This window comes from Schistocerca piceifrons, chromosome X (genome assembly GCF_021461385.2).
Source record: "Schistocerca piceifrons isolate TAMUIC-IGC-003096 chromosome X, iqSchPice1.1, whole genome shotgun sequence".
Lineage (NCBI taxonomy): Eukaryota > Metazoa > Arthropoda > Insecta > Orthoptera > Acrididae > Schistocerca > Schistocerca piceifrons.
In genome coordinates, this window is record NC_060149.1 from 149,387,708 (window position 1) to 149,414,149 (window position 26,442).

Consider the following 26,442-nt stretch of genomic DNA (forward strand, 5'->3'; position numbering starts at 1 on the left):
TGTGTGTATCGTATGGCCAAACAACAACCATTTTAAACAGCATATCTGGTTTGATGTGTAGGGCCTCGCAAAAAGATGAATGAATCCTGCTGTTGTGTGTTCTGGAAATATCACTATTTTGAAAGTCTGAATAAAAGCTACTATTTTAACTAGTTCCTTGAGTACACTCTTCAATATATTTCTGAAGTTTGTCATATCATTCTTCCCATGTTCAGCAGTAGTTACACTTACCATATTTTTACACAAAAATTGTCCCATCTTTATGCACCATGACACCACCACTAAGGATGAATGTGTTGTTAAAATTAGTAATAATGTGGCTTTCTCAGAGATACATGCTTAACTTGACTGATTTTAATTTACCAACAATTCCTTTCTGACCTTTCTGCATGCAGAATAGTGACGTACTGTAGAAACTGCCACCTTCTCTTTTTATTATAAGGAACAGTCTGGCACGCAGTGAATATTCAGACACTATTTATTTTTACATTCACTATTTATTATCATTATTATCATCATTATTAAAGACCGGATTATACCCATCATAAAAACCAGCAAATATGCATGAAAAATGCTTAAAAATGCGTGAAAAGTGTCGAAATACACAAGATCAAATAATAAAAAAAACCATGGTAGTCACTGCATGCATTATATCTCAAAGGCCAACCTGTGCATATCAATTATGAGGAAGAGCACTGGCCATGCAAAAAATCAGTACATTTAGAATGCTGAAATCATTATCTGAATACTTTCTGGTAGAGATTAGGAAGAGGACCTTCCTGGGATTATTTTCTAAAAATTTGCAAAATGGGTATTCATACCATGTTTCAAGAATTGTTCCTGCTTTGCTATTGTTGTCGGTAACAAGCGGATGCAATGCAACTGAGTCGCACTGCAACAATCAATAGGTACAAGACCAACTTTGGGATATATTGCAATATTGCACACAGAGGGGCACACTCAAAAACTCCGTAATATTTATATTAAAAAAAAAATGTACAAGCATGAATTTTTTTGAACAGCATTAACTTTTAATTAATACTATTGGACCAAAGCATCATTTACAATTTATTTTATATTTTTCTACTATTGCAAACATAAATGAGAAAGTACTGTTCCAAATGTTCGGTAGTTTGATTGTGTCTTCAATCACTCAAGACATTTTTATAAGCAGAAGAGGACCATTCTACATTAACTGAGGTAACTGGGCAGTATTTGAATTTGGGTGCTATGTTGGCACTTACTGTTTCTGGTAAAAGTTCACCCATCCCATTAATAAAACTAGCAATTTGGCACAAGGGTTCAAAGCCTGGGTTATTGTTTAAAATGTTTTCGAACTTTTCTTTAAGTTTTCTTGGGAATACCTCCAGCAATGAGGAGGTCGCTACAATAATTCTATTCATTAACTGAATAGATTCATTCAACACCAAATCTTGAGTTTCAAGCTTTTTAATACTTGCAGTTATATGGGAAACATGAGTGCTAACCACAGCAATGTCTTTTTTAATACGGGAATCATTAAAAGCTTCCTTGCACTAGCAAACTGCCAAAGCCTCTGCACTATCAAAGTCGTTTACTACCCCTCTAATGGCCTCGAAATGTTCATTGTAAAACAACACATCTTTGACCCACGTACCCCAACGAGTTACCACTGGTTCAGGAGGTAAAGACACATTTGGTAGTTTTTCTTTGTAGGTCTTGATGTGAGCAGAAGCATTTAGAAACACTTTCTTTGTGGATGAAATCAGTTTATTTACATTCACAAATGTGGAACGTACTTCTTCAGCAAGGCGATGTACTCCAAAAGCACAGCATGTCACGTGAACCAAATTGGGATAAAACACTTGAAGGGCTTTTCCTGCTTTGATCATATAGGGAGCAGCATCTAAAATAAACACAAACATCTGCAGAAGATTCTGGAGATATTTTTCTAATACGCTCATTCACAAATCTGGCATTCATAGAATGATTTACTTTTTCAAGTTCTTTGCAGGCCACTAAATAGGAAGAAGGCTCTTCTTTTAAAGCACCAAAAATTAAATTTGCAATGTAATGGCCACAAGTGTCTGTCTGTGGTTGCATCAACTGAAATCCAGACAATGCTGTCCTTGAGTTCATTGTGTATTTCTTCCAGAACATTTATATAAATTGTCGGTATGTAATTTTTACGCAAAGTTGATTCATGGTATATTTTTATTTAAGCAATATTTGCGCAGGAAGCCTTTGACGATAGGGTTTGTAAGTTTGTGAAGAGGGATATTGCTTGCAATGAATGCTTCACATAGATCCATGTTAAACCGATTTCTGGTGACCTTTGGACAAATCCCTGCTACTGCAACTTTTTGTTGTCAGAAGTTGTTGTGGTCCTTTCTTCTGCATTCCTGCTACGAAGACTTGTCTTGACATGATATTTGAAACTTTTTTTTGCATAAAACATTTTTCTCACAAATTCAACAATTTAAGACATATGTAAGTGTTCCAGGATGGTCAGCTATCCTCGAAATGATGTTTCTTTTTTTGGGTGGCATGGCACACAACACATTACACACTGACATCATAAACATGTTCAACTGTGTACAAGTAAACAGAAAGCTAAACTGAAATAATGAACATGCGACTAAAAGCTTGCGTAGTTTAATTTAATTGTTGCCGACACATACAATATAACAGTGGAGGGGATTAACTGGGGGGGGGGGGGGGGGGTGCAGGTGCAGAAGCATTGACTTTGTCTGCCTGTTCCTGTTCCTCTTCTGTAATGATTTCATTATGCAGTGGCCTGTTGGTTAGCAATAGCACACAGTTCTAGGTGGCGATCAATCTGTAAGACTTCAAAACTACATCAAGCTAGAGAATGCCCGTCAAAATTTTTAAAATATTGTAAATATAGAGAGAAAATGTGCATCGTGACTAGTTTTTAGTTAAAATATGCAAAAACTGGTGAAAAGGACCCAAATATGTAAATGCATATGCAACATGCAAATGCATTATTATTACTATTATAATTATTTCTTTACTTTCTCAGACATTAAGTCTGGTTAAAAATGGAAAGTGACGCGGACCTTGATCAAGCGTCACTTCCTTTTAACTGTACGGTATATGTTATATTGCATTTAGGAACTTTCGGGTAATTGAACACGTATCAATAATTACGCATTTCTGTAGTTGTATATATAAGTTTGGATGTAGCTGTATTGCATTGATGTACTGGTGGATATTGTGTGGTATGACTCCTGTAGTTGATAGTGTAATTGGTATAATGTCAACTTTATCCTGATGCCACATGTCCTTGACTTCCTCAGCCAGTTGGATGTATTTTTCAATTTTTTCTCCTGTTTTCTTTTGTATATTTGTTGTATTGGGTATGGATATTTCGATTAGTTGTGTTAATTTCTTCTTTTTATTGGTGAGTATGATGTCAGGTTTGTTATGTGGTGTTGTTTTATCTGTTATAAAGGTTCTGTTCCAGTATAATTTGTATTCATCATTCTCCAGTACATTTTGTGGTGCATGCTTGTATGTGGGAACGTGTTGTTTTGTTAGTTTATGTTGTATGGCAAGTTGTTGATGTATTATTTTTGCTACATTGTCATGTCTTCTGGGGTATTCTGTATTTGCTAGTATTGCACATCCGCTTGTGATGTGATCTACTGTTTCTATTTGTTGTTTGCAAAGTCTGCATTTATCTGTTGTGGTATTGGGATCTTTAATAATATGCTTGCTGTAATATCTGGTGTTTATTGTTTGATCCTGTATTGCACTCATGAATCCTTTCGTCTCACTGTATATATTGCCTTTTCTTAGCCATGCGTTGGATGTGTATTGATCGATGTGTGGCTGTGTTAGATGATACGGGTGCTTGCCATGTAGTGTTTTCTTTTTCCAATTTATTTTCTTCGTATCTGTTGATGTTATGTGATCCAAAGGGTTGTAGAAGTGGTTATGAAATTGCAGTGGTGTAGCCAATGTATTTATATGAGTGATTGCTTTGTGTATTTTGCTAGTTTCTGCTCGTTCTATAAAGAATTTTCTTAAATTGTCTACCTGTCCATAATGTAGGTTTTTTATGTCGATGAATCCCCTTCCTCCTTCCTTTCTGCTTAATGTGAATCTTTGTATTGCTGAATGTATGTGATGTATTCTATATTTGTGGCATTGTGATCGTGTAAGTGTATTGAGTGCTTCTAGGTCTGTGTTACTCAATTTCACTACTCCAAATGAGTAGGTCAATATTGGTATAGCATAAGTATTTATAGCTTTTGTCTTGTTTCTTGCTGTCAATTCTGTTTTCAGTATTTTTGTTAGTCTTTGTCTATATTTTTCTTTTAGTTCTTCTTTAATATTTGTATTATCTATTCCTATTTTTTGTCTGTATCCTAGATATTTATAGGCATCTGTTTTTTCCATCGCTTCTATGGAGTTACTGTGGTTATTCAATATGTAATCTTCTTGTTTAGTGTGTTTTCCCTTGACTATGCTATTTTTCTTACATTTGTCTGTTCCAAAAGCCATATTTATATCATTGCTGAATACTTCTGTTATCTTTAGTAATTGGTTGAGTCGTTGATTGGTTGCTGCCAGTAGTTTTAGATCATCCATGTATAGCAAATGTGTGATTTTGTGTGGGTATGTTCCAGTAATATTATATCCATAATTTGTATTATTTAGCATGTTGGATAGTGGGTTCAGAGCAAGACAGAACCAGAAAGGACTTAATGAGTCTCCTTGGTATATTCCACGCTTAATCTGTATTGGCTGTGATGTGATATTATTTGAATTTGTTTGGATATTAAGTGTGGTTTTCCAGTTTTTCATTACTATGTTTAGGAACTGTATCAATTTAGGATCTACTTTGTATATTTCCAATATCTGTAGTAACCATGAGTGGGGTACTCTATCAAAAGCTTTTTGGTAATCAATGTATGCGTAGTGCAGCGACCTTTGTTTAGTTTTAGCTTGATATGTCACCTCTGCATCTATTATCAGTTGCTCTTTACATCCTCGAGCTCCTTTGCAACAGCCTTTTTGTTCTTCATTTATAATTTTGTTCTGTGTTGTATGTGTCATTAATTTCTGTGTAATGACTGAAGTTAATATTTTGTATATTGTTGGTAGGCATGTTATGGGGCAATATTTTGCTGGGTTTGCTGTGTCTGCTTGATCTTTAGGTTTCAGATAAGTTATTCCATGTGTAAGTGTATCAGGGAATGTGTATGGGTCTGCAATGTAACTGTTAAATAATTTAGTTAGATGTGAATGTGTTGAGGTGAACTTCTTTAGCCAGAAATTTGCTATTTTATCTTTTCCAGGGGCTTTCCAATTGTGAGTAGAATTAATTGCTTGGGTGACTTCATGTTGCAAAATTATCACTTCAGGCATTTGTGGTATCATCTTGTATGTGTCTGTTTCTGCTTGTATCCACCGTGCATGCCTGTTATGTTGTACCGAGTTTGACCATATGTTGCTCCAGAAGTGTTCCATGTCAGTTATGTTTGGTGGATTGTCTATTTTAATGTGTGTGTTATATATTGTCTGGTAAAATTTCTTTTGGTTTGTGTTGAATGTTTGGTTTTGTTTCCTTCTATTTTCATTTTTTTTTGTATCTTCTAAGTCGTTTGGCCAATGCTTGTAATTTCTGCTTCTTTTCATCTAATTGCTCTATCGCTTCTTGTTGTGAGATTTTACCTAACCTTTTTTCGTTTTTTTTCTGACATTTCATTTCTTATAAATTGTGTTAGCTGTCCGATGTCTTTTCTCAGTTTTTCTATTCTGATCTGTAGCCTGTGTTGCCATGCTGGTTTTGTAGGTTTCTTCTGTTTGTTGGTTGGTTCTGATCTCTGCCTAGTGTGTATATTTAGTGTCGTGAGTGCTCCTATATAAACCAGTAGTTGTAACTCTTCCATAGTTGTGTTTTCATTTATTTTGTTGTGTATGATTGTGTTGATAGTTTTTATTGTTGTTTCGACTTGTGGGTTATTTGGCGGTGTATGCAAGAATGGTCTAATGTCTGTATTTGTGTCTTTGTATTCTATGTATGTCAGCTGAAATTTTTCTTCTATATCTAACATGTGTGTCACTTCGTGTTCTATTTGTGCTTGCTCTGGTGGCTGTCTTAAGATTTCGTTTTCCTCTGATTGTTTAATTGATGCGTGTTGTCCTTTATTATTATTATTATTATTGTCAACATGCACAAAAACAAGACTGAAAACTTATGTTTTTCTGCTAGAGCTTTACATGCCATATTTTTATTATTAGTTCATCTAATTTTTAGTTTCTCTGGACATCCAGCTACCATAAACATCTTTTTCGTTGCATATTTATATTGCTGGTGCTTCACCCAAGCCACTGGGAGCATTAGATGATTTTTTTTTTAAATCTATAGATTTCTCACATGTAAATATAAGCAATAATGAAGAAACTTAATGACAGACCCACTTAGCTGGATACACTTATTACAGTTGGGGGCAGCCTACAATGCAAAAGTTGGTTTGGATGTCAAAATACTTTACTAAGCATCATTTTATTGGATTTAGCATGTCCTGGCTTTCCTCTGAGCTTTGAACTGACTGACCCAACCAGTTATAAGGAAACTGCCATTTTAATGCCAACTCCAAATCACAATACAAACTGGCTTTTTTTCACATTAACCACTCAGCCAACACTGGCTGAGGCCCTAGTGTGCTTGCATTTGGCATAATCAGACATTAGATGTAGCTTATTAATCACATATTCCAATAACTTTTCATATTTTCTTGCAAAATATAGCACATTATAGAGTTTTATATTGAAATATTCACTTTCTTCACTCAATGCCAACTATGGCAGTAATAGATATCATATATCTTACTCACTGACACTTTCATGACCAACTGGTTAAAGTCTAAATGAACAATATCACACACAGATCAGACTTATGGTGAAAAAAATTAAAAAGTGAAAGAAGTCTATTATGGTTGCTAATTGTATTTATTCTCATATGTCAGACTGCACATCACTTGCACGAACCAAAACCAAACTGCTGACACTAATTAGTTTATTTTATTTACCAATTCACTATAACAGCATATGCCTATCATATCATTAAACATACCTCTCTATTTTATTGTGTATCCTTTCAAATTTTTTGACAGACTCACTCATCTTTGTTTTATAATAAGATAAATTTTCTTGTGTGGGACGTAATTCATTGGTAAGATCATCAATCATCCTCTTTCGAATTTCTTCAGCTTCTCTTCCCTATTTGAGAGAATAAACCAACAGCTCTGCAGCAAATTAATCAAAAACTTAATATGTTAATTTTTTTTCTTAGTTTTACTTCCAACCACATGCTTAGTTACTTATAAAATTTAAACTTGGTTAGTATCAGTGCTAAAACCTACTTCATTCTATGCATCTTCAGATGTGTGGAATGAAGAAAGGGATGAGGTAGTTTGGGAGTGGAGGTGCATGGTCAAAATGGAAGAAAGTGGGAGAGTTGAGAGGGGACAGAACAGAGTAAAAACCTGAAGGAAGAGGAGGAAGGAGCAAGGAGATGATTTACTTTAAGGGGCACTCAATATTAAATGCCCATGAAATAATGATCTGAAAAAATAGAGTTGGAACATTAATAAAAGCATTAAATCATTCTGGGAAGTTACTTTGCAATATAAAACAAGGATGAAACTAATCAACTAACTGAACATTTAGTAAGAAATCAATTATTTTTATTAATTACTTTGATTAATTACTTTGACTTGAAAATGGGTTAATCTAATTCAACAACATGAACACTTTATGCAACAAAATAAGTTAATAGATTAGTATAATGGCAGGGACCATAGAAGGTAGCAGTTAGGACACACAAGAGAAACATTTATGCATTTTTATACAGATGCTAACAGTTTTAGAGGTAACATCCTCAGCTGTTATTGTTTCTCCTTGACAAGCCCAATTCCATAGAAGAATTTCTATGATTATAACGTGTAAAATGTGATGGATAGGACATCCTAACTCATATATAAAATTGTTCGGCATGTTGTCAGATTTACAAATTAACTGCAATGTGAACGTAAAAGACTCATTCCACTGAACGTAAAAGACTCATTCCACATCATTACGATTTATCGTGTAAACGATCCATGGAATATGAAACTTACTAATAGAATGAAAATATTTACTACATTTTTTTAACTGCCACTTCTGTTATGAAACTCGAGTATTTTTCACTATTGTTTATACTCACCTGTAAACAGTCGGTATGTAACCACATATCAAAACAAATTAAATAAAATAGCCTGAAAATCATTTCTTTCCACATAATTATGACACCTTGTGGATGTAGAACCAACTAATATTTTCTAAACTCTTCTAATGGAATGCCTTAAATGTAAACATTCTTTAACTTCAAAAGAGGGAAGTTTTAATTTGTGAGTTGACACTATCTATGTACTCTAATGACTGATCATACTGTTATTGGAAATTACAGTGCTTTTAGTGATTGGCCTACAACCTTTAAGTATAGTTTAACAGTATATTGCACACAGAATAAAAAGTAGACCTTAAAAACTGTCAAGCAGCATAAGAGTTATTTCAGTGACCAGTGACCAGGCACTGGTTTGACTTTGAAAATCTTTTATTTCACATTATGGTTCTTCAGGTGCTTTGGCATCCACATGCAGGAGGAGCACATTTGCTTCAGAAGCAAAAAATTGAGCAAATGTTGTGTATTGTGATTCTCTATGCTTGTTCATCCTTTCCACTGGCTCCTCTGTATTTTTTGCGAGGTATATTTTAAATACACTTTGTATATTTATTACATATGCAAAAGCGAATGGAGCAGTCCACATGTGATAGCCAACTACTATTTAGACTTGCAGATTAGCAACTGGTGTATTATCATTCCTATTTTGTCTGATGGAAGAATGGACTGATGGGGTTACAGGGACCGAACTATGAGGTCATCAGACCCTTAATCCTTTGTACGTCCAGCCAGGAATAGCCCCCACAGAGGAAGAACACAAAAGACAATTCCCAATGGACTCCACTGCACCTGAGAATAAAACATCTAAGAAATAGAAGCAAGTAGGAGTGAGAGAGGGGTAAAAGGGTGAAGGTGGGAGAGATGGCATGCCAACAAAGCAGCTGTTGTGCACATGTTGTGTGGCAAGAGACACATCCTCTGCATCCTACTGGTGCTTCCACACCCTCCATTATCACAAGAAAACTAGCTACATGGACAATATAAAATCTCAAGAAAGTGAACAATGATGATGAGTCTGTCAACCAACAACAGATGTAAAAGAATAAGAAGAAGTAAAATGTGAGAAGGGCAGGAGCCAGGCCGGACCACTGAGTAAGGGCAGCGATGGGTTCTTCAAATGGGAGCAAGTGACAGGGCACTCCTCCAATCACTCAAGTGGACAATGAAGCTAGTGTGCACTATGTCACAGAGAAGAGTAAAACCCACTTTCATAGGTAAAATGTAAAACTAAATCAGCTGCATCATCTGCTAGTGCCAGAGGTAGCATGGCAAGTTTAAGATTTCACAGTAAGGTGTCAAAATAAGGGTAGTCCAGTAGTGTGTGGGCCACCACACTGACATTGGGGTGGATCCTCACATTGGAAGGTGTGGCCATGGGTCAGCCAAGTGTGGCCAATGCGAAGTTAAAAGAGGATAGTAGATTCCCTGTGCTCAGCATGAAGGGAAGACTGGCACATGGTTGTGGTCTGCTTTATGGTTCACAGCTTATTCAGAGCAACCAGGACATACCAATCCATATTCCAAACCTCCAACAACTGTTGGCGTAGAGTCGACTGAAGATCCGGTTTCAGTAGCCCTCCCTCTCCAAAGCCGGCATCCTGGTAGCCAACCTGTCCACATGTTAATTCCCTGGGATCACAACATGATCAGCGGCCTATACAAAGATGAATGACCATCCAACATGGTGGATCTCATACAGGATATCCTGGATAGACTCAACCAGTTGGTGCCAAGGGTAGCACTGGTCGACAGCCTGAAGACTACTCAAGGAGTCACTGCAGCTTAAAACCCACTCACTAGTGCAACAACAAAGGTGGCTGAGGGCTTGAGCAATGGCCACCAATTCTTCAGTGAATACACTGCATCCATTCAGCAGGGAGCATAGTTCACTGCATCTTGCTCATGTGTAGGCAAAACTGGTTCACACATTGACCATATGCCAACAGTGTATACCACCTGGAAATGTGTCAAGGATGTGCAAAAACAGATGGCAAATAACCAGAGGGTCTATTAAGTCCTTTGGCTCAAAGCATGGGTCAAGGCATATCAGCGGACGGGATACCACCATGGGAGTGCACGCGATTTCTCCCTGACAAGAGGTGACAGTCAGCAAAGCTGGATTTCAAAGCAGAGACTGTATGTGCACTGCAATAGTGACTGCAGATTTTGGCCTCTGTTGTGGGAGGTAGATTTCTCTACAAGGAAAATGTACTCAGTAGTTCAGATGTTCAGGTGAGCAGCGAATATGTATTCCATTGTTGAGCAGCAGTTGTTAGCATCTGATCTTTAGGAGAGAGACTCTGTGAGTAGGCTGTTCACAGGACTGGTCCGAAAGGCACCAGTCGCAAGTTGGACCTCACAATGGTATATCAGGTCCAGCATCTGCAGTGCTGAAGGCAATACTAAGCCATATGCCAGGCTCCCAAGATTAAAACGTGACAGGATCAGAGCTTTGTAGAGCCACAAGAGTGTAGAGCAATCTGCACCCCAGGTGGTGTTACTGAGACAAGGAAGAGTATTACACTGTGGCCACCACATTCAATTAAGTTAGCAAAGATGGGGAAGCCACATCAACCAGGTATCAAAAACCAATACTAAAAAAATGATAAGATTCCACCACACAGAACATTCGCTCATCAAAGTAGAGTTCTTGTTGGGGATGAACAGTACATCAGCGACGAAGTGCATGACGTATGTCTTGGTAGCAGAAAACTGGAAGCCGTGGCTGAGACTGCACCTTTTGTATGGCACTCTGCAGTCGGTGTTCAGCAACACCCACAGTTGAGGAGCAGTAGTAGACACAAAAGATGTCAGCATACAGGGACGGTGAGACTGTAGACCCCAAGCTGCAGTCAGGTCATTGATAGCCACTAGAAAAAGGGGCACGGTCAATACAGAACCCTGTGGGACCCCATTTTCTTCTACATGGGAAGGACTGTGCAAAGCATCAACCTGAACCCAGAAAGTACTGTGAGACAAGAAGTTCCAAACAAAAATCACAAGTTGGCCCTTGAGACTGCTTTCACAAGTTGGCCCTTGAGACTGCTCGTGGAGGGTAACAAGGATACAGTAATGCCATGTGGTGTTGTATGCCCTATGGAAGTCAAAGAAGAGAGCAATAAGATGCTGATGCCAGGAAAAAGCTGACTGAAAGGCAGACTCTTCTAGGCAGATCAAAATTTCAGTAGTAGAACAGCCTTGGCGTAAACCACCCTGGGACGGAGCCAAAAGGCCCCGAGACTAAAGGCGCCAATGCAGCCGTTGGCTCTCTACACACAGAAATTAGTGAGGCTAATTGAGTGATTATTGTCCACATTTCCAGGGGTTGTTCACCCTGTTTCAGTACTGGGACGATCATGTTTTCACGCCACTGAGACGGTGAACATCATCACTCCAGATACAGTTGAAAATGGCAACAATGTGATGTTGGCAATCTACTAGTAGGTGGATGATCATTTAGCTGTGGATGCGGTTGGGCTCTGAAGCCATATCAGGGCTAAAGGCTATGGCACTGATGAACTCCCACTTACTGGACAGAGTATTATACGGGGTACTGGTATCCATAGAGGCATTGAATCTTCACCCTAACCTGTGAAAGGGGGGGTATATGGTCCACTGGTAGCAACATACTGCTCCCAGTATTCTTGTTTCTGTCATTTCATGAGGTGGTGGATATGGGCACAGATCTGTTTAAAGGCAAACGTTTACGTTTCCTTCTGCTTTTCGGTAATCTAACTTATTGTCACTAAAGTAAGTTTGTTTACATACGATTGAGACTAGACCTAATCTTTCGTAAACGTGTTTTCTTGTTTTTCTGTAATTTAATGACTTATTCTCGCTAAAGTAAGATTTTTACCGTGAGTGAAAAGTGCCTGACGTGCCGTAGAATTGTTAGCTCCGGGTTTGGTGTGATGGGTGCAGCAGTTTTTTCCATTGGGGTGACTGTAGTGGCCTGGGAAATAGGGAAGTGGATCCGACTCATCAGTGGTTCTGTAGGATATGCTGTAGAGATAGGAAAATAGTGGAATAGGAGGGGAACATTGCTGCCCTTCAGGCACAGTTAGAGCAGGCTAGGGAAGATCTGAACAGGTTGAGGAGGGAGAATGGTAAAGAGAGGTGGGAAGTGGCAACAGGTAACAGGAGTAACAGACCTAGAACTTTGTCAGACAGCTTTGTGGTGAATGTGAAGAATAAGTGTGACCTGTTGCTTCATTTAGAAGATGATGTGCCTCAGAGAGAGGGCCCAACAAACTTTCAGTAGAAAATTGAATAAGAATGTAGGTAAGTCAGCAAAGAGAAAGAAAGTTTTGTTGTTAGGTAGTTCACATGCCAGAGGAGTAGGCCAACTTTTGCAGGACCAGTTAGGATCAGAATACCAGGCCACAATTTTTTTTTAAACCAAGTGCTGGTTTGGGTCAGGTGACAGAGGATTTAGGTTCACTCTGTAAAGATTTTACCAAGGAAGACACCGTGGTTATTCAGGGTGGGCCGGGTAGTAGTATTGACAGAGATCTTGGGTACAATATAGAGTGTGATCTGGCAAAGATTGCATCAGCAACGAGACATACGAGTGTTGAGTTTGTGTCTGTTCTGAGACGCCATGACCGACCTCATTTAAACTCTTCTGTCAGGAGAGTTATTTGGAGTTGGAACGGCTGCTTGGGTCGGGTGAGGGGTCACATATTTGTTTGGTTCCGGTTGATTCTCTCAGTAGGTGGGATTATACTAGACATGGCCTACACCTCAACAGGAAAGGGAAGGGTAAACTGGCTAGGCTAATAGCAGGAAATGTAAGGGGGGGGGGGGGGGAGGCACTGCCGTGAGTGGTAATATACCAGTGGTCATAGGTTTTGAAGCAGCACCTTTTTTAGGATAGGTAGGACAGAACGAAGTCAAGTTCTGAGAGAAGTAAAGATTGAAACAAACCTTCAGTTTGATAAAGAAATCAAACAGCATAATCCTGGCACATTGGGTCAGCGAACACAGCTGTTGGCTAAAAATTTACAGCAATCAGCAGAAATTTTATTTCCACCTGATTTCATCTCAGTAAATGTGAAATGCCAACTATCTTTAGTGCATCAAAATATTCAAGGGCTTAGAAGTAAAATTAATGAACTACTTATGTGCATTGGTGAATTAGAGTCATTGAACCCAGTTGTTATAATCTGCCTTTCTGAACATCATGTGACCACTGGTATAGTTATGTAGACCTTACAGAATTTAAGTTAGCTTCCTACTCATCATCATCATCATCATCATCATCATTTAAGACTGATTATACCTTTCAGCATTCAGACTGGAGCATAGCCCCCTTATAAAATTCCTCCATGATCCCCTATTCAGTGCTAACATTGGTGCCTCTTCTGATGTTAAACCTGTTGTTGTTGTTATTGTAGTCCTCAGTCCTGAGACTGGTTTCATGCAGCTCTCCATGCTAATCTATCCTGTGCAAGCTCCTTCATCACCCAGTACCTACTGCAACCTACATCCTTCTCAATCTGCTTAGTGTATTCATGTCTTGGTCTCCCTCTACGATTTTTACCCTCCACGCTGCCCTCCAATGCTAAATTTGTGATCCCTTGATGCCTCAGGACATGTCCTACCAACCAATCCCTTGTTCTAGTCAAGTTGTGCCACAAACTTCTCTTCTCCCCAATCCTATTCAATACCTCCTCATTAGTTACGTGATCTACCCACCTAATCTTCAACATTCTCCTGTAGCACCACATTTCGAAAGCTTCTATTCTCTTCTTGTCCAAACTATTTATTGTCCATGTTTCACTTCCATACATGGCTACACTCCATACAAATACTTTCAGAAACGACTTCCTGACACTTAAATCTATACTCGATGTTAACAAATTTCTCTTCTTCAGAAACGCTTTCCTTGCCATTGCCAATCTACATTTTATATCCTCTCTACTTTGAGCATCATCAGTTATTTTGCTCCCCAAATAGCAAAACTCCTTTACTACTTTAAGTGTCTCATTTCCTAATCTAATTCCCTCAGCATCACCCGACTTAATTCGACTACATTCCATTATCCTCGTTTTGCTTTTGTTGATGTTCATCTTATATCCTCCTTTCAAGACACTGTCCATTCCATTCAACAGCTCTTCCAAGTCCTTTGCTGTCTCTGACAGAATTACAATGTCATCGGCGAACCTCAAAGTTTTTATTTCTTCTCCATGGATTTTAATATCTACTCCGAATTTTTCTTTTGTTTCCTTTACTGCTTGCTCAATATACAGATTGAATAACATCGGGGAGAGGCTACAACCCTGTCTCACTCCCTTCCCAACCACTACTTCCCTTTCATGCCCCTCGACTCTTATAACTGCCATCTGGTTTCTGTACAAATTGTAAATAGCCTTTCGCTCCCTGTATTTTACCCCTGCCACCTATAGAATTTGAAAGAGAGTATTCCAGTCAACACTGTCAAAAGCTTTCTTTAAGTGTACTAATGCTAGAAACGTAGGTTTGCCTTTCCTTAATCTTTCTTCTAAGATAAGTCGTAAGGTCAGTATTGCATCACGTGTTCCAACATTTCTACGGAATCCAAACTGATCTTCCCCGAGGTCCGGCTTCTACCAGTTTTTCCATTCGTCTGTAAATAATTCGTGTTAGTATTTTGCAGCTGTGATTTATTAAACTGATAGTTCGGTAATTTTCACATCTGTCAATACCTGCTTTCTTTGGGATTGGAATTATTATATTCTTCTTGAAGTCTGAGAGTATTTCGCCTGTCTCATACATTTTGCTCACCAGATGGTAAAGTTTTGTCAGGACTGGCTCTCCCAAGGCCGTCAGTAGTTCTAATGGAATGTTGTCTACTCCCAGGGCCTTGTTTCGACTCAGGTCTTTCAGTGCTCTGTCAAACTCTTCACGCAGTATCGTATCTCCGATTTCATCTTCATCTACATCCTCTCCCATTTCCATAATATTGTCCTCAACTACATCGCCCTTGTATAGACCCTCTATATACTCCTTCCATTTTTCTGCTTTCACCTCTTTGCTTAGAACTGGGTTTCCATCTGAGCTCTTGATGTTCATACAAGTGGCTCTGTTTTCTCCAAAGGTCTCTTTAATTTTACTGTAGGCTGTATCTATCTTACCCCTAGTGAGATAAGCCTCTACATCCTTACATTTGTCCTCTAGCCATTCCTGCTTAGCCATTTTTGAGACGTTTGTATTCCTTTTTGCCTGCTTCATTTACTGCATTTTTATATTTTCTCCTTTCATCAATTAAATTCAATATTTCTTCTGTTACCCAAGGATTTCTACTAGCCCTCGTCTTATTACCTACTTGATCCTCTGCTGCCTTCACTACTTCATCCCTCAGAGCTACCCATTCTTCTTCTACTGTATTTCTTTCCCCCATTCCTGTCAATTGTTCCCGTATGCTGTCTCTGAAACTCTGTACAACCTCTGGTTTAGTCAGTTTATCCAGGTCCCATCTCCTTAAATTCCCACCTTTTTGCAATTTCTTCTATTTTAATCTACAGTTCATAACCAACAGATTGTGGTCAGAGTCCACATCTGCCCCTGGAAATGTCCTACAATTTAAAACCTGGTTCCTAAATCTCTGTCTTACCATTATATAATCTATCTGATACCTTTTAGTATCTCCAGGATTGTTCCATGTATACAACCTTCTTTTACGATTCTTGAACCAGGTGTTAGTTATGATTAAGTTATGCTCTGTGCAAAATTCTAACAGACGGCTTCCTCTTTCATTTCTTAGCCCCAATCAATATTCACCTAATATGTTTCCTTCTTTCCCTTTTCCTACTGTCGAATTCCAGTCACCCATGACTATTAAATTTTCATCTCCCTTCACTACCTGAATAATTTCTTTTATCTCATCATACATTTCTTCAATTTCTTCGTCATCTGCAGAGCTAGTTGGCATATAAACTTGTACTACTGTAGTAGGCATGGGCTTCGTGTCTATCTTGGCCACTATAATACGTTCACTATGCTGTTTGTAGTAGCTTACCCGCACTCCTATTTTTTTATTCATTATTAAACCTACTCCTGCATTACCCCTATTTGATTTTGTATTTATAACCCTGTATTCACCTGACCAAAAGTCTTGTTCCTCCTGCCACCGAACTTCACTAATTCCCACTATATCTAACTTTAACCTATCCATTTCCCTTTTTAAATTTTCTAACCTACCTGCCTGATTAAGGGATCTGACATTCCACACTCCGATCCGCAGAATGCCAGTTTTCTTTCTCCTGATAACGACGTCCTCTTGAGTAGTCCCCGCCCGGAGATCCGAATGGGGGACTATTTTACCTCCGGAATATTTTACCCAAGAGGACGCCATCATCATTTAACCATACAGTAAAGCTGCATGCCCTCGGGAAAAATTACGGCTGTAGTTTCCCCTTGCTTTCAGCCGTTCGCAGTACCACAACAGCAAGGCCGTTTTGGTTAATGTTACAAGGCCAGATCAGTCAATCATCCAGACTGTTGCCCCTGCAACTACCGAAAAGGCTGCTGCCCCTCTTCAGGAACCACATGTTTGTCTGGCCTCTCAACAGATACCCCTCCGTTGTGGTTGCACCTACGGTACGGCTATCTGTATCGTTGAGGCACGCAAGCCTCCCCACCAACGGCAAGGTCCATGGTTCATGGGGGGTGTTAAACCTATTACTTCAAAATCATTCTTGACCAAATCCAGGTACCTTCTCCTTGGTCTGCCCCGATTCCTCCTACCCTCTACTGCTGAACCCATGAGTCTCTTGGGTAACCTTGCTTCTCGCATGCGTGTAACATGACCCCACCATCTAAGCCTGTTCGCCCTGACTGCTACATCTATAGAGTTCATTCCCAGTTTTTCTTTGATTTCCTCATTGTGGACACCCTCCTGCCATTGTTCCCATCTACTAGTACCTGCAATCATCCTAGCTACTTCCATATCCGTAACCTCAACCTTGTTGATAAGGTAACCTGAATCCACCCAGCTTTCACTCCCATACAACAAAGTTGGTCGAAAGATTGAACGGTGCACAGATAACTTAGTCTTGGTACTGACTTCCTTCTTGCAGAAGAGAGTAGATCGTAGCTGAGCGCTCACTGCATTAGCTTTGCTACACCTCGCTTCCAGTTCTTTCACTATGTTGCCATCCTGAGAGAATATGCATCCTAAGTACTTGAAACCGTCCACCTGTTCTAACTTTGTTCCTCCTATTTGGCACTCAGTCTGTTTATATCTCTTTCCCACTGACATTACTTTCATTTTGGAGATGTTAATCTTCATACCATAGTCCTTACATTTCTGATCTAGCTCTGAAATATTACTTTGCAAACTTTCAATCGAATCTGCCATCACAACTAAGTCATCGGCATATGCAAGACTGCTTATTTTGTGTTCACATATCTTGATCTCACCCAGCCAGTCTATTGTCTTCAACATATGATCCATAAATAATATGAACAACAGTGGAGACAGGTTGCAGCCTTGTCTTACCCCTGAAACTACTCTGAACCATGAACTCAATTTACCGTCAACTCTAACTGCTGCCTGACTATCCATGTAAAGACCTTTAATTGCTTGCAAAAGTTTGCCTCCTATTCCATAATCTCGTAGAACAGACAATAACTTCCTCCTAGGAACCCGGTCATATGCCTTTTCTAGATCTATAAAGCATAGATACAATTCCCTGTTCCACTCATAACACTTCTCCATTATTTGCCGTAAGCTAAAGATCTGGTCCTGACAACCTCTAAGAGGCCGAAACCCACACTGATTTTCATCCAATTGGTCCTCAACTAATACTCGCACTTTCCTTTCAACAATACCTGAGAAGATTTTACCCACAATGCTGATTAAAGAGATACCTCTGTAGTTGTTACAATCTTTTCTGTTTCCATGTTTAAATATTGGTGTGATTACTGCTTTTGTCCAGTCTGATGGAACCTGTCCCAACTCCCACGCCATTTCAATTATCCTGTGTAGCCATTTAAGACCTGACATTCCACTGTATTTGATGAGTTCCAACTTAATTTCATCCACCCCAGCTGCTTTATTGCACTGCAATCTATTGACCATTTTCTCCACTTCCTCAAATGTGATCCTATTTCCATCATCATTCCTATCCCATTCTACCTCGAAATCTGAAACATTGCTGATCGTATTTTCACCTATATTGAGCAACTCTTCAAAATATTCCCTCCATCTGCCCAAGGCATCAACAGGATTCACCAGCAGTTTTCCTGACCTGTCCAAAATACTTGTCATTTCCTTCTAACCTCCCTTTCGAAGACTGCTAATTACGCTCCAGAATGGTTTTCCAGCAGCTTGACCCATAGTCTCCAGCCTGTTTCCAAAGTCTTCCCAAGATTTATTCTTGGATGCTGCAATTATCTGTTTGGCTTTGTTTCTTTCTTCAACATAACTTTCTCTGTCTACCTGAGTTCTAGTATGCAGCCATTTTTGATACGCCTTCTTTTTCCTTTTACAGGCTGTCTTGACTGTGTCATTCCACCAAGCTGTTTCCTTCATCCTACTTTTACACACTACTGTTCCAAGACATTCTTTAGCCACTTCTAGTACTGTGTCCCCGTACCTTGTCCATTCCTTTTCCAATGACTGTAATTGACTACATTCAACTAACTGGTACCTTTCTGAGATCGCTGTTATGTACTTGTGCCAGATTTCCTTATCCTGAAGTTTCTCCACTCTTATCCTCCTACATATGGACCTGACCTCCTGCACTTTCGGCCTCACAATCCCAATTTCACTGCAGATTAAATAATGATCAGTGTCATCAAAGAATCCCCTGAATACACGTGTGTCCCTCACAGCCTTCCTGAATTCCTGATCTGTTATTATATAGTCAATGACAGATCTGGTTCCCCTGCCTTCCCAAGTATACCGGTGAATGTTCTTATGTTTAAAAAAGGAGTTTGTGATTACTAAGCCCATACTGGCACAGAAATCCAAGAGTTGTTTCCTACTTCTGTAGAGAAAAGATGGAGAAAGGAGTAGTTGTCACATTTGTTAAAAACAGTTTTAAATTTAAGAATATTGACATTAATAAATTTTGCTTAGAGCGGCACTTAGGAAGCATGTGCAATAGAGATAGAATTTCATAATAGGTCCTTTATAATGGTAGCCATATACAGAGCACCTTCAGGAAATTTCAACCTGTTTATAAATTGTCTTGAAGATTTATTATCTCATTTAAAATTAAAAAAACAAAGAACTAGTGGTTGCTGGTGATTTTAATATAGATGTCCTTAAAAACACTGTCAGTGAACAGTTACGGAAGTCAGTTACATTGTCATTCAATTTAATTTCTACTGTAAATTTCCCAACTAGGGTATACAAATGTTCTAAGACTGCCATTGATAATATATTTATAGACAATTCTAGGCAACTAAGCCACATTACAAAACCAGTAGTAAATGGTCTATCTGACCATGACAGGCAACATCTAACATTAAATTTTGAAAATTGTCAGGGTAAAACATCTATCAGAACTGAATACAGAAGACCAATAAAACAGCCAAGAACGGAGAAATTTAGGAGATTGCTCAAAGAAATTAATTGGATGGATGTTTAAAGCATCCAAGACACAAATGGAAAATACAAAACATTCATTAATAAAGTTAGCACCTTATTTGAAAATTGTTTTCCCCTGAAGGTAACTCAGATTAAGCAGAAGTCTAATAAGAAACCATGGATCACACAAGGGATACAGATATTATGTGAGACAAAAAGGAAACTCTATCTGATACATAGGGACACCTCTGATACTAGCATTATAGTTCATTACAAAAATTACTGCAAAATACTGAAGAAGGTTATCCAGAAATCTAAACACCTGCATTATGAGAAGAAGATAAATACATCCAGCAATAAAATAAAAACAATATGGGATATAGTAGACCCACAACCGAGCGCCTCCCCAGGTGGCGGATAGGGGAATGCCTCCTAGATATATGTGGTACCGAGGAAATGAAATACTCGGGGCGGACCAAAACTACTTGTAGCGTCTGTTCCCACAGTGGGCGGCTACAAAAGGCGTCTGCTCCACATGTCAGTGGTGGCCTCAACCAACCTCCTGATCTGGAAAGTCAGGTTGTACTCGGCAGCATGCCATACATCCAACTACTAAACATCATGATGGTACAATGAGAAAAATCTCATTACCCCAGGCCCCAGTCAATAGACTGGGATTGTCGTGAGCATCGGATTCCGGGGGCTCACGGACATCATGAGAAGAATTGGAGCTTCTCAAACTCCCTCAAGACCAAACGCAAACACTACATCGGCACACTCAACGTGAACACACTGATGAAGACAGGAAAGATGAAACAACTGACAGACACTCTCGAAAAATTTCAAATCAAAATATGTGCACTGCAAGAAACACGATTCACAGACGAAGATCATTTCAACACGGAGAATTTCAGAATATACAAAGGAAAACCATCAAGACAACTGAAAAACCTAAGGCTTTTTGGCACAGCATTTGCAGTACACAGGTCCATCACGGACAGCATAATCGACTTTTCGTCACCAAACGAAAGAATCAGCACCATCACACAGTGAAATCAGCCAATAAATCCTACACAATTGCACCGACTAATGACTACAACAGGAAAAACCCGGACGAAATTGATGACTTCTGGACGACAATGGAAGAAACTATCAGAAAAATTCCTGCACATAGAGTCAAAATAATACTGGGAGACTTCAACGCCAAACTCGGAAAAGAAAAGATATACAGACATATCACAGGAAAACATACTCCACACAAGGATACCAACAAAAACGGAAAACATCTTATAGACTTTTGCAAAAGCCACGACCTCGCCATTATGTCAACAAAATTCAAGAAACCAACACGAAAACTTACCACATGGAAATTCCCCAGCGGAAAGCAAGACCTACAAATCGACCACGTAATAGTGCAGAAAGACTCACAAAAAGAAATTTTGAACATAGACACCCGTAAAGGCTACTTCGACTCAGACCACCACCTACTACAGATCAGGATTCGTCTTTTGCCCAAGAAAAAGCTCCAGAAGAACAAAATTGTTAGACCAGATCCAGAATACGTTACTTTAAACCAGACACAAATATTACACAAAATTAAAATGGAGAAAACGACAGACTGGACACAACTTTCACGAAGAATCCGAGAGGCCATGAAACTAGCACAATCACCACGAACACGGAAACACCGTTTGTGGAACCACACATGTGACCAAGCTATTGACCAACGAATCAGTGCATGGAAAAAATTTAGTAGTCATAAATCCCAAGAGAATTGGATGAACTTCTTGAAAACACAGAAGCAATCAAGCAAAATCATTCGCAGTGAAAAACGACAGTATGACAAACGGCGACTGACAGAGATCGAATCGGACTTCATGAAGAACAATACAAGAAACTTCTACAGAACGTTCAGAGAAAATATGACTGGATATCAACCACCCAACTTGTGCTCCAGAAGACCGGATGGAACCCTAGAAACCAATACCAAAAACAATTGTGACATTCTGGCAAAGTACTTTGAAAAACTGCTCAACACGGACCCCCCCCCCCCCATGGAAGAAATGATGACAGAAACGAGCACATACAATCCAGATAGTGAACCTCCAACTCTAGAGGAAGTTAAAGAAATAATAAAGTCACTCAAGAATCGTAGAGCACCAGGAGAAGATGGCATCATCGCGGAAATCTGGAAGTTACAAGACCCAGAACTCACCGAAGACATCCACAGGATCTTGGAAGACATCTGGAAGACCATGAAAATTCCTGGCGACTGGAAAACTGCCCTGATACACCCACTACACAAAAAAGGTGACAAGACTGACCCTAACAACTACAGAGGAATATCCCTACTACCGGTCTTATACAAGATCCTCTCTAAAGCTTTACTGAACAGACTAGAATGCCAAACCGACCACTTGATTGGGGAATACCAAGCAGGCTCCCGTAAAGGGCGGTCTTGTGCGGAACAAATTTGGAACCTGAAAATGATTTTACAACACAAACAGAACCTGATCATTACCTTTGTTGACTTCAAAAAGGCGTATGACTCTATCGACCGGAAAACTCTCTTCAAAATTCTAGCAGAATACAAAGTAGACAACAAAACACGGGCTATCATAGAGCAAACTTTAACCAACACGACCTCCAAAGTAAAGTTCTGTGGGGAACTATCAGAGCCCTTTGAAATTCGCACAGGTGTCCGACAAGGCGATGGCCTCTCACCTCTCCTTTTCAATCTGGTGTTAGATAAGGTCATAAAAGAATGGGAAACATCACAACAGGGGATAACCTTAGGAAACCTACAGATTAAATGCCTGGCTTTTGCAGACGATTTGGCGATTGTCACGAAAGGTATAAAGGAAACAAAAGACGCTATTGAAAAACTGCATGAAATTGCTTCCAAAACTAGACTACAGATCTCTTACGAAAAGACACAGTTTATGAGCACAAAGAAACTCTCATCTCTGAACACAAAGTATGGCACGATTTACAAAACGGCAAACTTCAAATACCTCGGTGAAACACTACAAATGAGTGGACATAACAGAGACTCAAACGAAGAAAGAAAGACTAAACTGGACAAGGCATACAAAGTAGTGTGGAATCATTACAACAAGAAGTCTATCTCACAAAAAGCCAAATTACGCCATTACGACATGGTGGTGCTCCCCGAGGCACTATATGCAGCAGAGACCACACTAATCCTAGGGCATACACGTATCGGACAATTACAAAAAGTAGAACGGAAAATACTTAGGAAAATATTTGGCGCAACTAACAACAATGGAATATGGATCAAGAAACCTACAGAGGAACTGTACAAACATACGGAGACAATCACAGAAAAGATTAGAAAACGCAGACTACAATTCTATGGACACCTATACAGAATGCCATCACACAGGCTGACCAAACAGATCTTTGACTGGGTAACCACTAGAAACAACAAATGGGTGGCAGAGGTAGAAAACGACCTGAACCAGCTCAATATAACAGCAGACACAATAAACGACAGAATAAAGTTCAGAAACATCATTAAGAAAAGTAAACTACATGAGATACAATGCGACAAACGAACAGGCATAAAATGGACCGAAGAACGCAAGCAAAATCACAGCCAGAAGATGAAAGAAATATGGGCAACCAAAAACGCAATCAAGATGAAGCCGAAGACACAAAGCCGACAAGAAGCATGGACAGAGGACCGGAAACAGAAACACAGCAAGCGAATGAGGGAAGTTTGGGCAGCAAGGAAGGCAGCAAAAGGAACTGGCCATGTAGTTTAGTCCAAATGCGCTCTTTAAGGGCAAAACACCAATAATAATATGGGATATAGTTAAGTCAGAGACAGGTAGGAGCAGAAATGAAGAACAAATAGCTCTAAAAATAAATGAAACCCTGGTAACAAATGCATGTTGTGTTGCAAACTATTTAAACAAGTATTTTGTCTCTGTTACTGATAGCATGGGGTTGTCAGGTTCAGTAAATAATGCAATGGAATATCTGAGACCAGTGCACACAAGCAATCTCAGTAAAATGGAATTGACACTTACTTCACCCAAAGAAATAGAATCCATCATAAAGTCTTTGAAATCAAAGCATTCTAGTGTTTATGATAACATACCAACAAAGTTAATAAAAGAGTGTTCATGTGAGCTTAGTCATATCTTAAGTTATTTGTGTAATCAATCACTTGTCACAGGAACATTCCCGGACTGGCTTAAATATGCTGAAGTTATACCTCTCCACAAGAAAGGGGATAAAGAAATCCCATCAAATTACCGACCAATCTCACTTTTGCCTGCTTTTTCAAAGATGTTTGAAAACGTTATGTTCAAGCGTCTACTTCAGCACCTTAGTGAAAATAACATACTGTCAAAGTCACAGTTTGGGTCCCTTAAGGGTTCTGATATTGAGAAAGTTATTTACACTTACAGCAAAAATGTCCTTAACTCATTGGACAACAAATTAGAGGCAACTGGTATATTCTGTGACCTGCCAAAGGCGTTTGATTGTGTGAATCACAGCATTCTTTTAAGTAAATTAAAATATTATGGTGTCACTGGTAGTGCTGCAAAGTGGTTTCAGTCATATATTACTAATAGAAAACAAAGGGTGTCACTACGTAACACTTCAGCAGTAGGAAATCAGACATCATCCGACTGGAGGAAATTAAATGTGGTGTTCCCCAAGGTTCCATACTAGGTCCACCACTGTTTCTTGTGTATATTAATGACCTGTCATCTGTTACATTACCAGATGCCAAGTTTGTCTTATTTGCAGATGATACAAACATTGCAATAAATAGGAAATCAAATATAAATTTAGAAAGGGCAGCTAATCAAATTTTTACTGACATTAATAAGTGGTTCATAGCCAATTCACTGTTATTAAACTTTGAAAAGACCCACTATATGCAGTTCAGAACTTCCAAGAGATTTACTTCTGGTTTGTGTATAAAATATGATGACATGGAAAAGGGAGAAGTTGAGAGTGTAAAATTCTTGGGATTACAACTTGATAATAAATTCAGTTGGGAGCAACATACTAACGAACTACTAAAGCACCTAAACATGTCTGTGTTTGCAATGCGAATGATGTCAGACATAGGAGAAATAAATATAAAAAAACTAGCATATTTGCTTATTTTCACTCCATTATGCCATATGGTATCATATTTTGGGGTAACTCCACAAACAGAGAAAAAATTTTTAGAGTACAGAAGCGTATAATAAGAGTAATGAGTAGTGTAAATCCAAGAACATCTTGTTGAAACCTATTCAAAGAATTGGGCATATTAATTACAGCTTCTCAGTATATTTATTCCTTAATGAAGTTTGTTGTAAATAATACATCTCTTTTTACAACTAACTGCTTAGTACACAGTATCAATAATAGGAATAAGAACAATATACATAAGGATTTAAAATTACTTATTATTGCCCAGAAAGGAGTCCAGTATTCAGCAACGCATATTTTCAATAAGTTACCAGCAACCATTAAGAGTTTAGTTTCAGACAAGGCACAATTTAAACATAATTTAAAAGAATTTTTGGTGGCCAACTCCTTCTATTCCATCCATGAGTTTCTCAACAAGTGCAGTAGACCATTTTAATGAAAATTTATTATACTTTAATTTTTGACAATACTTGGTTGTAACAGCCAAGTAACTACCTACTGTGTGAATGATGGATGTATGGAAAGCAGATGTAAGTCTTAAGTCTGTAAACAATGGAAGTTTAATTTTAAATCTTGTACATAATCTGACTGTTCTTAACTGAGGATCACTGAAATGAATAATTTACTTTATTTTTTGACAATACTTAGTTGTAATAGCCAAGAAACTAGCAAATGTCTGAATGATGGATTTAATGAAAGTAGATGTAAGTACTAAACCTGTAAATATTAGAAGTTTTTAATTCATGTACATAATTTTACTGTTTATTGACTGAGGATCACTAAAATTAATGAAACTCAAGTTTTTCTAATTACATTTTTGTAATTTGTTTATCTTACATGTTCCACACCCAGGAGGACTACCTCTTTTATGGGTCTATAGAATGAATAATTAATCTAATCTAATCCAATCCATCAACAGATGTCATTTATGGCATTGCAGAGCCCATCTGCAACATCTAATGTCCACAGTGACATCGGGCATCCACCAAGGTACTGTCTTCGAATGGAGGGATCCCAATGAAGAGGGGATTGCAGAGTCAGCTACTGACAGAATGGCTGTAGTTGTGCTCTGGACAACCACACCAGTCCTTCCATGTGGCAAGATCCGGAGGGCAATGGAAGTAGTGAATGCATCCTGATCAGCTATGGAAAGAGACCATCCAGGTGGATTTCCAGGTGAGTGATGCTGAGACAGGGTCAAAACAATTGGAAAATAATCACTGTCATGCAGGTCATCATGGGCAGGTCAAGGGTCGAACGTGACTCATATGTCACACTGAAATGTGTGGAAAACCAGTATTCAAGAGACAAAGATCAAGCTCTGCGAGCAAGTTTGTGACAGCTTTACTGCAGCCAGTGGCTGTAGTTCCATCCCACAAAGGGTTGAAGTTATCCAGTATTTAGAAATGTGGGGGGAGTTAAGGAAATAATGCAGACGTGTTCTGGGACACTTCATGGCCCAGAGGGCCATACACATTACAGATGGTAAATTCCAGAGATGTCTTCA

The 26,442-nt window shown here is 38.9% G+C and overlaps 1 protein-coding gene across 2 annotated transcripts in view; it reads right to left on the reverse strand.

Annotated features, from left to right (window-relative positions):
* LOC124721950 (coiled-coil domain-containing protein 77-like) overlaps window positions 1-26,442 on the reverse strand; it is a 208,565-nt gene that overhangs the window by 117,260 nt on the left and 64,863 nt on the right. For both annotated transcript variants that reach the window (XM_047247113.1, XM_047247114.1), the window contains exon 3: window positions 7,088-7,233. In XM_047247113.1, the coding sequence (XP_047103069.1) occupies window positions 7,088-7,233 (146 nt within the window). The remainder of the gene's footprint in view (window positions 1-7,087; window positions 7,234-26,442) is intronic.